At 53.8% G+C, this 13,680-nt stretch overlaps 1 protein-coding gene and 1 long non-coding RNA gene across 12 annotated transcripts in view; one reads left to right on the top strand and one right to left on the bottom strand.

Moving 5' to 3' along the window:
- LOC110257517 (uncharacterized) overlaps positions 1–7,828 on the top strand; it is a 33,156-nt gene extending 25,328 nt beyond the window's left edge. The window contains exon 4 of one of the 3 annotated variants that reach the window (XR_014833466.1): positions 6,275–7,828. This is a non-coding gene — a long non-coding RNA (uncharacterized LOC110257517). Of the gene's footprint in view, positions 1–36; positions 1,513–6,274 lie in introns of those variants that run through there. The other 2 variants (XR_014833463.1, XR_014833467.1) reach the window with 2 other exon arrangements.
- Positions 1–13,680, bottom strand: part of PAXIP1 (PAX interacting protein 1) — a 44,488-nt gene that overhangs the window by 2,409 nt on the left and 28,399 nt on the right. For 6 of the 9 annotated variants that reach the window (XM_021078627.2, XM_085005064.1, XM_085005066.1 and 3 more), the window contains 9 exons: positions 11,818–11,913; positions 10,907–11,044; positions 10,192–10,313; positions 9,371–9,555; positions 8,546–8,589; positions 7,201–7,271; positions 5,940–6,042; positions 5,245–5,413; positions 198–298 (listed from right to left, as the gene is read on the bottom strand). In XM_021078627.2, coding sequence (XP_020934286.1) covers positions 198–298; positions 5,245–5,413; positions 5,940–6,042; positions 7,201–7,271; positions 8,546–8,589; positions 9,371–9,555; positions 10,192–10,313; positions 10,907–11,044; positions 11,818–11,913 — 1,029 coding nt within the window. Of the gene's footprint in view, positions 1–180; positions 299–4,253; positions 4,751–4,823; positions 5,414–5,939; positions 6,043–7,200; positions 7,272–8,545; positions 8,590–9,370; positions 9,556–10,191; positions 10,314–10,906; positions 11,045–11,817; positions 11,914–13,680 lie in introns of those variants that run through there. The other 3 variants (XR_014833436.1, XR_002340250.2, XR_014833435.1) reach the window with 2 other exon arrangements.

The following is a 13,680-nucleotide window of genomic DNA, read 5'->3' as shown; positions in this document are numbered from 1 at the left end:
TTGTACTGCCTGGGTCTTTCTGACGCACACATCTAGGCTGTTCCGCCCGGCACCGAGCCTTTCAGATACAGGCGGGAGCAGGGCTCTGGAGGCACCGACGGCCCAGGCGGGAGACGCCCAGGCGCACGGGCCGCGAGGCGGCAGCGAGGAGAAGCCAGCGTCCCACCCCGTCCCTGTCACCTGGAGCATCGCGGTACCTTGAAGAGCGGAGCCAGGTGCGCCCTCCTCAAGGACTCTTCCAGACTGAAGGAGAAGAGCACCTCGGCCTCGGCGTCGCGCAGCAGGTAGTTCTGCTCGTCTGCAAGAGAGCGGCACGCGCTCGGCACCGTGCACGCGCCCGGGAGGAGCGCGGGCGAGCGGCTCCGGGCCCGGCGGGCAGGCGCCTGTCCCTCGCGGCTCCCGCTCCCCTGCGGCCCCTCGGCCTGCAAGTCTCAGCTGCTCCCGCCCGCTCCCCTGCCCTCCCTCCGCACCCATCCGCTGTAAGCCGACGCTCCGAGCCCACGGAGCCAGCCAAGAGCCACAGGCTGAAGATGGTCACCGCGTCCCGGGTGTCCAGGTAAAGGACCTCAGGGCTCAGACTTGACTCAATTAGCCGCGAGTCAGTTAACACTTAAAATTTACCAGAAACGCCTTCCTTTTAAGTATGTCACCACGTATAGCAATTTTAAATTACCAAATTTTGAGGGTTTCTTTTTTTTTTTTTTTGGTCTACTTAAGGCTGCACCTGCGGCATATGGAGGTTCCCAGGCTAGGGGTTGAATTGGAGCTACAGCTGCCAGCCTACACCACAGTCACAGCAACACCAGATCCTTAACCCACTGAGTGAGGCCAGGAATTGAACCTGTGTCCTCATGGATGCTAGTCGGGTTCGTTAACCACTGAGCCAAGATGGGAACTCCGTTTCCGATCATTTTTAAGGGAGATGTTTACTTTGTCAAAAGTTAAAACTCACAAAATGTTTTGCTCTTATGAATACATTTCTTGTTCTGAAAAGTATTTCTTCATCTCATCATAATAACCAGACAGTGTAACACAGCTCACAGTGGGGAGCTGGGGGCTCAACCAGATGCCACACGCTGGAGGACTTAGGGGCACCACCTCCTGTTTCGGTTGTATGCCCTTCTTTTATTCATAGCCGCATCTGCAGCATGTGGGAGATCCTGGGCCAGGGCTTGAACCCGCGCCACAGCAGTGACAGCACTGGGTCCTTTACCTGCTGAGCCACCAGGGAACTCCATGCTCTTCTTTAAAAATGCAAAAATTGGAGTTCCTGTCACGGTGGGGCAGAAACAATCTGGCTAGGAACCATGAGGTTGCAGGTTGGATCCCTGGCCTTGCTCAGTGGGTTAAGGATCCGGTGTTGCCAGGAGCTGTGCTCTAGGTCATACACATGGCTCAGATCTGGTGTAGGCTGTAGCTGTAGCTCTGATTTGACCCCTAGCCTGGGAACCTCCAGATGCCACAAGCATGTCCCTAAAAAGCAAAGAACAGAACAAAACAAAAAACCAAAAATGCAAAAACCATTCTTATAGCTCAAGGACCAGAGTTCACTGACTTGGGAGCAAGAGTGACAGTCACGAAAGAGATGCTACAAGTTGTTCAGTAACTGCTAGAAAACACAATCAGCCAGGCTGCAGATAAGTCAGGTTGTACTGTTTCGGATGGAAGAAGGTAAGAATGCCTAAAAACTGGAGAAAAAATAATGAATTTAAAAATGAACAAAAGTACTGTCCTGTGAGAGAGGTGGTAATTCTGTGCAAGAAATTTGTATTTCAGACGTTAAGGTTCAAATATGCCTTCTGAAGACCAGTGAGGGTCACCAAGATGCAGTTCATACTGACCCTGAGAGGAGGACACTGAAAAGCAACAGTAACTAAATCGACCCTGTTCCAGGTGAGAGGCTGACTTTCTAAAAAGGGCAGCAGGTACCGCAACTCGGCAGGAGTCCACCTGAACACGAACCTTCCCCAGGAGCACAGAGGACGTGCGGGTCCAGCCTGTGATGATCTACAAAGCCGGCCTGTCACACTGGGTCAATACAAAATCCAAAAACATGGCTGCCCACTTCTCGGACAATGGCCGGGCCCAGAGTGGGGAGCTGAAGCCCAGGCAGGCAGAGAGGCTGCTGTGACCAGGGGGCGGGGCGGGGGGGGTAGCGGGGCAGGGACAGGGGTGGAGGCTGACCCACAATGACCGGGGAGCAGAGGCTACACAATGGGACAGTCTGAATTTTTAACAAGTGGACACCCACACACACAGCTCAATCTAGACACAGACCTCGGAGTTCCTGTCGTGGCTCAGTGGAAACGAATCTGACTAGTAACCATGAGGAGACAGGTTCGATCCCTGGCCTTGCTCAGTGGGTTAGGGATCTGGTGATGCCATGAGCCCTGGTGTTGGCTGCGGATGCAGCTTGGATCTTGAGTTGCTACAGGCTGGCAGCTGTAGCTCTGATTCGACCCCTAGCCTGGGCACCTCCATATTCTGCAGGTGTGGCCCTAAAAATGCAAAAAAAAAAAAAAAAAAAAAAAAAAAGACCTTGCAACCTTTACAAAAATTAACTCAAAATGGATTAGAGATCTCTAAAACAGAAAACTGAAACTCTCAGACGGTACCCGGAGAAAACCAGCAATGACTTTCTAGACACAAAGCCAAAGGCATGGCCCAGACAGACGGATGGCCTGGAGTTGGTGAAAATCGAACCCTTCTCTCTGTGAGAGACGACGTCAAGAGAAAGAGAAGACAAGCCACACACTGGGACACGATGTCTGTAAAAGCCGTACCTGATAAAGGTTTGTTATCCAAACATACAAAGAACTGTTAATAAGGAAACCCAATTTAAAAAGGGGCAAAAGATCTGGACAGACCACAGAAGATGTGCAGACAGCAGCTGAACACAGAAGGATGCTTAACATGGTATGTCACCAGGAAAATGCCAGTTAAAACGAAAATGAGATACCACCGCACGACTCCCAACGTGCTGGCAAGGGTGTGGTGCCCCCGGCGCACTGCTGCTGGGAAAGCCAGCTGCCGGACGGCTCCACAAGACAGCCTGACGGCTCCTGACATAACCAATACGCTCTCACCGTGGGGCCGCGATCACACTGCTTGGCGTGTAGCCAAAGGGGCTGGAAACTTATATCCACACACAAGCTGCGAGCAGAGTGCGGCTTTATTTACAATTGGCAAAACCAGGCAGCAAGGAAGACGTCAGCTGCGGTAGGGGAGTGGATCAGTAAACAGAGGTGCGGCCAGACGATGGAACCATACTTGGTGCTCAAAAGAATGAGCGATGAAGCCACAAAAGACAGAGGAAACGTCAAGGCAAGCTGCTAAGATAGAGACGCCAACTTGAAAGCAGCCTCCCGTGAGCCTCCATCTACACGCCAAAATGGAAAAGGCAATCATGATAAACTGCAAAGTTCTCTTAAGAAACCCTGAAATTTGAGGGATCAAATACAAATTGTCTATTTTTGAATATTAAATGGTTAGAGTATGAACCACCCTGTAACCCTCAGACAGCAACACAGCAAACATTATTAAAGAAAGTCAACTAAAATGTACCATCAATATAGATTTTTCAACAGGTAAAAAATGTTTTCACAAACTGGTAAGCTTGATAAATTTCAATTAAAGAAGAGACTTCTGGAGTTCCTGTCGCGGCTCAGTGGTTAACGAATCCATCTTGGGACCATGAGGTTGTGGGTTCGATCCCTGGCCTCGCTCAGTGGGTTAAGGATCTGGTGTTGCCACGAGCGGTGGTGTAGATTGCAGATGAGGCTCGGATCCTGCGTTGCTGTAGCTGTGGCGTAGACCGGCGGTGGCTGCAGCTTTGATTAGACTCCTAGCCTGGGAACCTCCATATGCCACGGGAGCGGCCCTAGAAAAGCAAAAAAAAAAAAAAAAAAAAGACTTCTTTCTGAATTTTCTTAGTTATACAAAATCGAGAGCCTATATATGTATACACACATAGTTTATAGTAACTGTTTCTACATTTTTCTTCTGCCTGCTGCACTGTTAGGTTTTATATTTCATTAATATCTTTTAAGAACACAGTAATTTCTAAAATCTCAATTGACAAGGACTTTTCTAAAGACCGTAATACGGCTGGTCCTCATTATCCGTGGGTTTCGTATTCATGCCCACCTGCTACCATTTATCTGAAACGCATACCCAGTTAGTTTCTGCTGCCAGGGCCAGTGACCAGGTGACAGTTTCACCACGAGCCCTTCATGGAACAGGAGTCAACTGTACTGCTGCAGCTACAGATTTTATTTTATTTTTTTCATATTATTGACTTTAATATTTTCATGTTAATGATTTATTCTTTCTTAGGTTTTACTAGCTTAGATACAGAATCATGTAATTTCAAGTTTGGTTATAGCTTTGCTGTAAGTAGTGTCTTTACTTTTCTGAACCTTAATTTCTCATCTATAAAACTTGCCGTGAACTTATTAACCCTCAAGGCTGAATTATGTTTAACTACCAGTGGCCAAGGAAAGGACATGCTATGAAATGTTTCACTACTGACCTAACCAGGACTTGCCCCCTAAGGAACCAGGAAGGTCAGGTGAGTGAGTCAGAAGGATGTGGTGCCCATGGGGACCAGGAGTGTCCCTGATGGCCTCTTGGGTCCCTGACCACGCGTCTTGCCTTATCCTTTGGCGGTGGAATCATTCTGGTCCGGGGCGGCGGGCAGTGAGGGGCAGAGGTGAGAACGGGGGAGAAGACCACAGCGCCCCAGGGCAGACTGCGGCCAGAGACACGCGTGTGCGTCTGCCTTGATTAGCAGAGGCGGGACGTCGGTACTCCGGCCACGCAACGCGGGACCAAGGAAGCAGGTGCCCGTGCCCTCCGGATGGGACACGGAGACCGAAAGCAACAAACGATGGAAAGGGCAGTGGAGCTCCAGCCAGACAAGTGGGGGCGAGGGTTACAGGCTGGGTGGCTTCAAGGACGGCATCGCTGCTGCTCGGGCACGACGCCTCCACAGGGAAGGAAGTCCCATGGGGTCAGAGTCATGCTGCACTTTGCAGCAAAAAGGCGCTAAAAGCACTCAGGTTTTTCCAAATGAGTCCCCGCAGCTTTCTTGCGACGTCCCTGCCAAAAGGACCCCACCCAACGCTCAGCCAGCCTGCCGGACCGCGGGTGCGACCTCACTCGACAGCCAGCGCTGGGGACAAGGCGCAGGGCCCAGGACTCAGTGGACGGGAGCACGTCTGCGAGTGCCAACGGTAAGCTCACCAATGAACTTCTGACACTTGAAACACTCCTCCAGCCACTCGGGGGTCACGATGTGCTTCACCACGGAGATGGCCGTCAGGAACTTGACCGTGCGCGTCACCTTGCTGGCGATGAGGTGGGTGCACTTCTGCGCAGACTCGGCAACCTCCCCTCCAAGGATGTAGAGCTTCTGGAGGCCGGGACCACAGGTCAGAGGTGAGAGCTCGGCGTACCGAGCACAGCCTGACTGTCTACAGAGCTCAGCCCGCACACACGGGGCAACTGGACCAAGAACCCGATCTTACAATGTCTGTGTTTGGAATCAAGGCCATACAAATCGAGATGCGAACAGGAGCCCTACCGGACCCCAAGGAGACACCGCCCCCACCCCCCCAGAACAAGTAAAATGTCCCGAGACCAAGGCACGCATCGCATGATGACAAGCAAATATGCCCAGACTTTCTAAGTGGAAATGAGTGCTAATGAGGCTCATTAAGACAGTTCTCTAGGAGCTCCCTGGTGGCCTAGAGGTTAAGGACTTGGCACTGCGGTGGTGCGGTTTTGATCCCTGGCCTGGGAACTTTTGCATGCCTCAAGGATGGAAAAAAATACTGTAAGCAATTCCTCATTAAAGGTTAGTTTAGTAAAAGTGCTGGCAGAACAAACAGAAGGGAACATCCCTAAAAATCCTTATGCAAAATAGAACAGAATTTTACCTTAGTATACTGTTGAACTTGAAGAGGCTCAAATCCAGTGAAAAGCACGAAGGGGGTCAATTCCGGTGTTAGCTTCTTGGTGGGAGGTGGTACATCTTCAATTCTATAAAGACACATGAGGGTGATTTTATTACTTACTTAAAGCTCTTTGGCGTGCCTGTTGTGGTGCAGTGGGTTAAGGATTTGGCATTTGCTAGCCCAGGTTGCAGCCCTGGCTCAGATGTGATCTGTGGCCCTGGGAACTTCCACTCACCACAGGGGTGGAGCTGAAAAACGGCTCCTTAGCAAATGAGGGCGTTTGATGGCTTCAGGTGTGTGCTTTCCTTTCCTCACAGGGAGAAGGCAGTGAGTTTCCTCTTCTTTCCACCACTGACACAGAGGTGGCCCAGGGGCGGCAGCCACTGCCTTTCCACTTCGTCCCCGTCCCCTGCCTTCTCCCCAACACTGAGCCTGGTGCCCGCCGTCCCTCTCCTCCTGCACCAGGAGGCTCGGCTCGGCTCCAGCCCTGCGCTTTCCACCTGCCCCGCCCCGCCCACCCCGGGAGGCACCAGAACGAAGCTGCTGGACTCAAGCACACATTGCAAGTTAAATTTCTCAGTCTTTTACATTTCGCTAATTTTTTCCAAATTTTGTTTTTAGCTTATATTTGGAACAATCTATTCAATTTTTTAAAAGGTAATTTGTGGCATTTTAACGACAGTCATAAAAACATACAATCATATAACTAGGCTTTCATAAGTCCACTAACTCTAGGCAGTGTGGGCATGCGGAGTGGGAGGTGACCGCCCCGCGTGCACACCCTGGGAACAGGGGGGTCTCCTCTAACGAGCCGTGAGCTCGTCTCAGAGGTGAGGCTGGTCAGGTCTGCACACCACGCCCACCCCCTCGGGGTCAGGGGTCAGGAGAGCCTCCCCGGAGCTCTGGAGGACACCTGGGTGCTAGTTCCCCATCCTGTCCCGTCCTCTCAACAGCAGCTCATGGTTTACACACTGAAGGTTCTGGTACAGTTTTGGTTACAGAAAGAAAAACACGGAGTCCTCCTGTGGTGCAGGCTGATCCCTGGCAGGTGCAGCCACAAAGAGAAAAAAGGAAAGCCAGTGGCTTTCCCATCCTCCAGCAACAAAAGCCTTGTCATAATCAAGCTGAGGTACAATCAGCACATCCTGTTTGACATGAAAGTTTCAGAAGCTTTCCCACTTGCCCCATTTCCTGAAACCTGTAAAAGACCACCAACCACACAAAGGGAAGGGATTCTTCCTACCTGGCTCTTTTGGAAGAAGGCTGGATATTCGTTACTTCGTTCTGCTTCGGCTTGGGAGGTAGTCTGACACCCTGCAATGAAAGGCATCGCGTCACTCCACCTCCCAAGGCATCCAGCAGCTTCGAACAGGTTTACACACGCCCCCCAAGCGCCCCACACAGGCAGCACCTCAGAACGGGCACCGCCTGGGAAGCCAGGCGGACTCTGGCCAGACGCCCGCCAAGGTGACGTTCCGGCCCTGCTCTGTATTCACCTGACCCCACGGTTCTGTAAACTGTCTCCCTCCCTCTCTGCCTCCGCTGGCCTCACAGACTCAGCTCTCGACCTTGAACTTTTCACAACACTTTTTTGGGGGTGGGATGGGGGGAGGAACTGCCCCCGCAGCATCTGGAGTTCCCAGGCCAGGGACTGGATCTGAGCCACGGCTGTGGCAAGGCCAGGTCCTTAACGCACCGCACCACACGGGAACGCCCTCAGCACACTCTCCACTCCGCATATTTTGTCTCGTGTCCCAATTTAGAAAACATACTCATTGCACTTATACCCCTAAAAGTAAGACTGTTCTTAGAATAAAACGTCACCTGGACAACCAGGTCACAGTGCCATGGAGGCCAAGGCACAGTGTTAAGGGCCACTCTGGTTCCAGGTGCGCTGCCCAAGTTCCTGGAACCAGCCAGAGGGGGGCGGTGAGGTGTGTCCCCAGAGGTCTCCCGACAGCCAGCCTCTCCGCACAGCTGCTACCCCCCTACCCAGCCCTGCCTGCTCACATCTTAAACGAACACACCTGACTTGGGTTCCACCCGCTGAAGCCACTCGCTCTCAACCTGGGCTGAGAACGGAGAAGGCCTCGCACCACAAAGGCAGCCCTTCCTCCCTTACTCTGCGACAGAGCACAGCTGGCACTCACGGCCAGAGCGACCCCTTCTGAACGTATCCCGTGGGAGATGTCAGCCAAGGTGCTGCAACCACCCCCGCCCGGGACCGGAGGGCACAGCCGCCCCCCATGAGGTCAGGGCCTCCTGTCGAGTGCGCTTCAGGTCCAGGGGCTGTAGTGCACGCAGGTCCCGGCTCCTGCCTCTCTAACCCTACGCAAACACGGCCTCTGCCTTCACCCCCCATCCTTTAAGCACTCGCACAGCTTTCTGAAGCAAATAACGTCCCTAACATGGATAAACACGAAGAGCCGACATCAATGGAAAGGAAGAAAGAAAAGACACAGGGTCTAGTACCCAAGACAGGTGAGAAGACAACACATGACGGCTCTATCACAAATTCCCAATACAATTTTTATGATATAATATGATACAATATAATGATATAAAGTAAGGTTATTAACTTGACATACCATCAACAGCTCTGCTGACACCTTTAAGGGAACTCTCCAAGCATCTAGAGAGAGAAACAGGTTAGTTTTCGCATCTACTGTGTAAACAGAGAACTCTTGAGAGAAGAGCCTTTTTGGGAGCAGGCAACCCTAGACGCACAGGGGGCCGGGCTGATATCATTTCTAGGACTAGCCTGGCCAGACAGGAGCTGTCTGGCCGGAGGCGCAGCAGAGGCACCTGCACCTGCCTGCTGTCCCGCCAGCCAATTCGGGGACCACGCTGTCTGGCCTCCGAGAAACCACCGTGACAAGGCGGTCGGGGATGGGCCCGAGCCCGGGGCGAAGTCCACGGGGGGAGAACCAGTCTGTGCAACCGCTTTAGAGTTGAAGTTGGACCCTGAAGTGCGTCACAGGGACGCCCGAAGGTGATGCAACAGTGAAGGAGAACTCTGTCGTGACTAAAGCCACTCAGACTGGAACTCACGGGGCTTCTGAACGGAAGAGAGTATTAAAACAGAGTCGGAAGGGCCATTTTCTGGAGTGGTGGTCAGTTCAGTAAACGTAAAATAAAACCCTGCAGGACGTGCAGCTGACAGTGGGAGGGAGGAGCAGGTCCCGGCGGCCACATGGCACAGCAGGGGACGCTTTCGTGAGCCGGCTGGAGAGACAAGACTCCAAGAGGCTTCTGCACACTCCTTCCACCTCTAAGAGTCCATTAAAAAAAAGGGACAAACTCAACAAAAACTGGGCAGAGTGCCAAGGAAGAAGGGGTGGAGAGGAAGCGGGAAGAGGGGGAGACCCGAGCCGAGGCCGGCAGTGAGCCCGCACGGGGGGGCCAGCCCTCACCCAGGAGGTTGAGAACCAAGTGTGGAGTCGGAGCAAAGGGGTCCTGCAGGTTGAAGGCTGTGTAGCGCCCACACTGGATCTGCCGCAGCGCCTCGAAGTTCCCCAGAAGGATGTCTCCCAGCCACTGGGCGTTCACGCACGGGATCCTCCACTCTTTGGCTTTTTCATACTTTAAACCCGTTGGTCTTTTTTTTTTTTTTTTGGAAGAGACGAGACAGTGTTGGAGTTAGCCTGGGTTCAGATTTATATTCGTTTTCAACAAAAACCCATAAACGTCTTCTCACACTAGAAATGGCAGACCTGGGAGTTCCTGTCGTGGCTCCGTGGTAACGAACCTGACTGGTGTCCACGAGGACACGAGTTCGATCCCTGTCCTCGCTCAGTGGGTCAAGGATCCGGCGTTGCCGTGAGCTGTGGGGTAGGTCGCAGATGCAGCGCGGGTCTGGCGTTGCTGTGGTGTAGACCGGCAGCTGCAGCTCTGACAGCGACCCCTCGCCTGGGAACCTCCATATGCCGCGGGTGTGGCCCTAAAAAGCCATGGGGGGGGGGGGGAGGCAGAGCTGACAGTAATCCCTGGCTGCTAATTACGTGCCCACCCAAGACTTGCGTGGGTCCTGAGTCCTGCTGTGACCTCACTGCTGGTTCCGGGGTAAGCTGAATTTCTTGAATTCATCTGATTTTAAACTGCATAGGTGTTTCCCCTGGCACCAGCAGGAATGCCACTGCCATCCTTTTAACGGACTTGATTTTCCTGCTCAAACTTCTACCACAAAACCACGACAAACTGAGAGCTGCGGCGGCGGCGCCCGCGGCGCACTCACTCTTTGCAGATGAGGACCGTGTTGCTGCGGCAGAGGTAGCCCGTGTACTTGGCACCTGCCAGGTAGGCCATCAGCTTCAGGTCGTCCCTGTCGCTGTCGACGAAGCCAGTCACAGAGATAATCTAGGACGAGAGCAAGTCCGGTCAGATGCGCACGCCGCCTCACAGACGGAGACGGGTCTCCCCTCCTCGCCGGCAGCACGCGAGGCATCGGGTGATAGCGCTCCGCACAGCGTCAGAGCCAGAAGTGTCAGTGCCACGCGGAACACACACAGCCGCCGAGGGCAAGGGAAGCAAGCACGCCAACCCCGGGAGAACCTTTCGGGTGTGTGGTAAAGTGACACTGTTCAGATCCTTTAAAACGAAGGTATTTTAGTAAATGCATAAGTATCAGTGCTTCCTTCTGACCCCGATTTTGAGCTCAGCTGAGGGGGAACCTACAGTGACGACAACGTCCCCTCCACCGTGGCCACTTGTGGTGCCAGACACTTGATTTGTTTTAGGACTTTCAGGCTTAGGAGACTCGACCGAACATCTGTTCTGTGCAGGAAGCAGTGACAGTCCCAGGAGGGCAGAAGGAAGAGAGATGCCTGCTCGGCTGGGCCCCGGCCAGTGGGCCCCTCGCAGCCCACAGAAGACACGGCCTCGGCCGCCAAAGGGGGTGGGCTGCCCGCGACCACCAGCCGGAGGACCCCAACGGGCGGGGAGCGCCTTACGTGCTGGGAGCAGGGCTTCCCGCCGGGCGGGAAGGCCACGGGGAAGTGCAGGGCGCGGTGGGGCGGCACCAGCCGCTTCTTCTTCAGGACGGCGTTCAGCCAGTGCGCCGTGACGCACCTCTTCCTCTCCTTTATCGCCTGCAGACAGAACAGCGCGGCCTGTCGTCTGGGTTTGCGACTGCAGGCAGGTTAAGGACAAACCTGGGAGGCTGTGCAGCCTCCCACCACTCCACCGGAAGCCCTAACCACGAGGAGTTTCAGGCGTGGAGCACTCGATTCGCGAAAGGAACCCACTCCGAAGTCTAACAGGTGAGTCTTTGGACAACCCGAAAAGGCCACCATCCACACCAGGACGCGAGCCCGCCCTGGGGAAGGAGAGGACACGTGCGGCCACCGGAGAGCAAACGCCCCACGAGAACACAGGGGCCCCAGAGCCACGTCATGAGAAACCCCACCTGCCCACCTAAGGTGAAGCCGAGGCAAACCCCTCCCGAGGAGCTGCGCACTTTTAACTGCAAAGGGGAAAGCAGGCAAAGGCGACGGCCAGGGCCCTCTATCCCATCACGCCAACCCTGCTCGTCCACGGGAGAGGCAGCGGACCTGCGGGCAGGAGGGGAGGCCACGCCGGGCGGAGGGCTCAGGCTCTGCAGGCGGACGGCAGCTCGGAGGGCCCGACCGGGTCGGGACACCCCTCGTCTGTTCCGTGTGGCCGTGGCCGAGCGGGAGGGAGCCCGCCGTCTCCTAACACCACCCGGACACCTCCCCTTCGCTCAGTCCTCGAAGTCAGAAAGGCCTGCTGGCCACAGAGGACTGATCCGCCAGCGCCTGCGGAGCAAGGGTGGGATGCCATGTCCCCGTTTCAGAGGGAGGAAACAGCTCCCCCTGGAGCCAGCGTCCTAACGTGGACTCACCTGCGCAAAGAGCCCGCTGACTTGACTCTCGCAGAGAAGGTGTGTGCAGCGGCTGGAGAACGTGGGGTCCACGGCCCCTCCGTGCGCCTGGATTATCTGCACACACACAAGACGGGGCTCAGGGCGGGAGGGAACTGCCATTTCAAACAAGACAGCGACTGGAAGGGTCCAGGGTGGATTCGCAGAGGTATTTCCCCAAGTAGAGAAGAGACATCAGTTACACTGATGGGCTCTCCCACTCGGCACCACGGAACTGCAATGACCTCTAACACCCGTTCATCCGACTTTCCAGGAGGGGGGAGGAGTAAGACACGGCGCTCACCTTCTCCCCCAAACACCCCCAAGCCCATCCACGTGTAGAGCGATTCACACAGATCATCTACTGAACGCTGGCAGCAGACCTTCAACCTCCAAAAAGGGCAAGCAGCCCTCCCCATGGCTGCGCAGAGCCAAAGGGAAGAAGAGCGAGAAGGAATCAGGACGGGACTAGCACTCCTGAGAGGGAGCCGTGAAAGAGGAAAGGAACCCACCACCTAACCCACCGGGAGATGAGCCGAGACGGAGGGACCTCAAAGTCACCAAGAAAAGCACAGCAGCTGGACCGAGGAGGGCCGAGCAGAGGGAGAGCCGCACAGACCAGCTGCACCACCGCCCTGGACACCACAGCCCGAGATGCTCGGGCCAGGGCTGGGCACTGAGACGCAGGCTCTGGAGAATAAGACAAATATAAGCAAACCAGAGCAGCTCAGGAGTGATTCCCAGTTAGAAAAACAGGAGAATTCTCCTAAATGAGCAGACAATGAAACAGACCTTGCAGTCTCACAGATACTGAGTTCAAAAAGGAGAGAGTGAAAATACCGAAGGAATTAAGAGAGGGTATGAACGGTAATGCAGACTCCTTTAGAAAGAACTAGAAATGGTAAGGAGGAGCCAAGGAAAACCAGAAAATGCATCTGCAGAGACGCAAGCTGAGTTAAAGGCGCTGAGCAGCAGAAGGAAGGATGCAGAGGAAGGAGCAAGTGACTTGGAAGTTAGAACAATGGAAATCGCCCCATCAGGACCGCAGACAGAACACCAAATGCAGAGAGGAAAGCAATGAGAGATCCGTGGGCCCACCTAAAGCAGACCCACCTACTCACCACAGGGATTCCAGAGGAGGAGGAAACAAAAAGGGGACGGAAACGGTATTTGAGGAAATCACGGCTGAAAACTTTCCCAATCGAGAGGACACAGATACCATTACAATGAAAACTGCAGAAGTTAAAGGAGAGGATTCTAAAGGCAGCAAGAGAAAAACAAAGAATTAATTATAAGGGAACCCCCATAAGGCTATCAGCTGATTTCCTCTGCAGAAACACTACAGGCCAGAAGAGAAGAGGCAAAGTTCTAAAAGGGAAAAATTGGCAGCCAGAATACTCTACCCCGCAAGCATACCATTCAAATAGGAGAAATAATGTCTCCATAAACCCTCCCTAGAAGAGCACAGCAACACTAAACCCAGTCAAAAAGAAACCCTAAAAGGGCTCCTCTAAAGAAAACGAAGGTAAGAGGGGTTCCCATCATGGCGCAGTGGAAACAAACCCAACTAAGAACCACGAGGATGCGGGCTCCATCCCTGGCCTCGCTCAGTGGGTTCAGGGTTCGGGTGTTGCCATGAGCTGCGGTGCAGGTCGCAGACGCGGCTCAGATCCCGAGTGGCTGTGGCTGTGGTGTAGGCCGGCAGCTGCGGCTCTGATTAGACCCTTAGCCTGGGAACCTCCATATGCCACAGGCGCAGCCCTGAAAGAAAGACAAAAAAATAACAGAGGATATTACACTTGCCAACATATATGTCCCCGATCTAATACAGGAGCACCCAAATAC

The sequence above is a fragment of the Sus scrofa genome, chromosome 18 (assembly GCF_054392235.1).
Source record: "Sus scrofa isolate SSC_HxYL_T2T_F1_AM1 chromosome 18, Sscrofa_HxYL_maternal_Yorkshire_Landrace_v2.0, whole genome shotgun sequence".
NCBI classification, from domain to species: domain Eukaryota; kingdom Metazoa; phylum Chordata; class Mammalia; order Artiodactyla; family Suidae; genus Sus; species Sus scrofa.
Note: the sequence above shows the minus strand (reverse complement) of the source record. Positions and strands in the feature narration are given on the sequence as shown.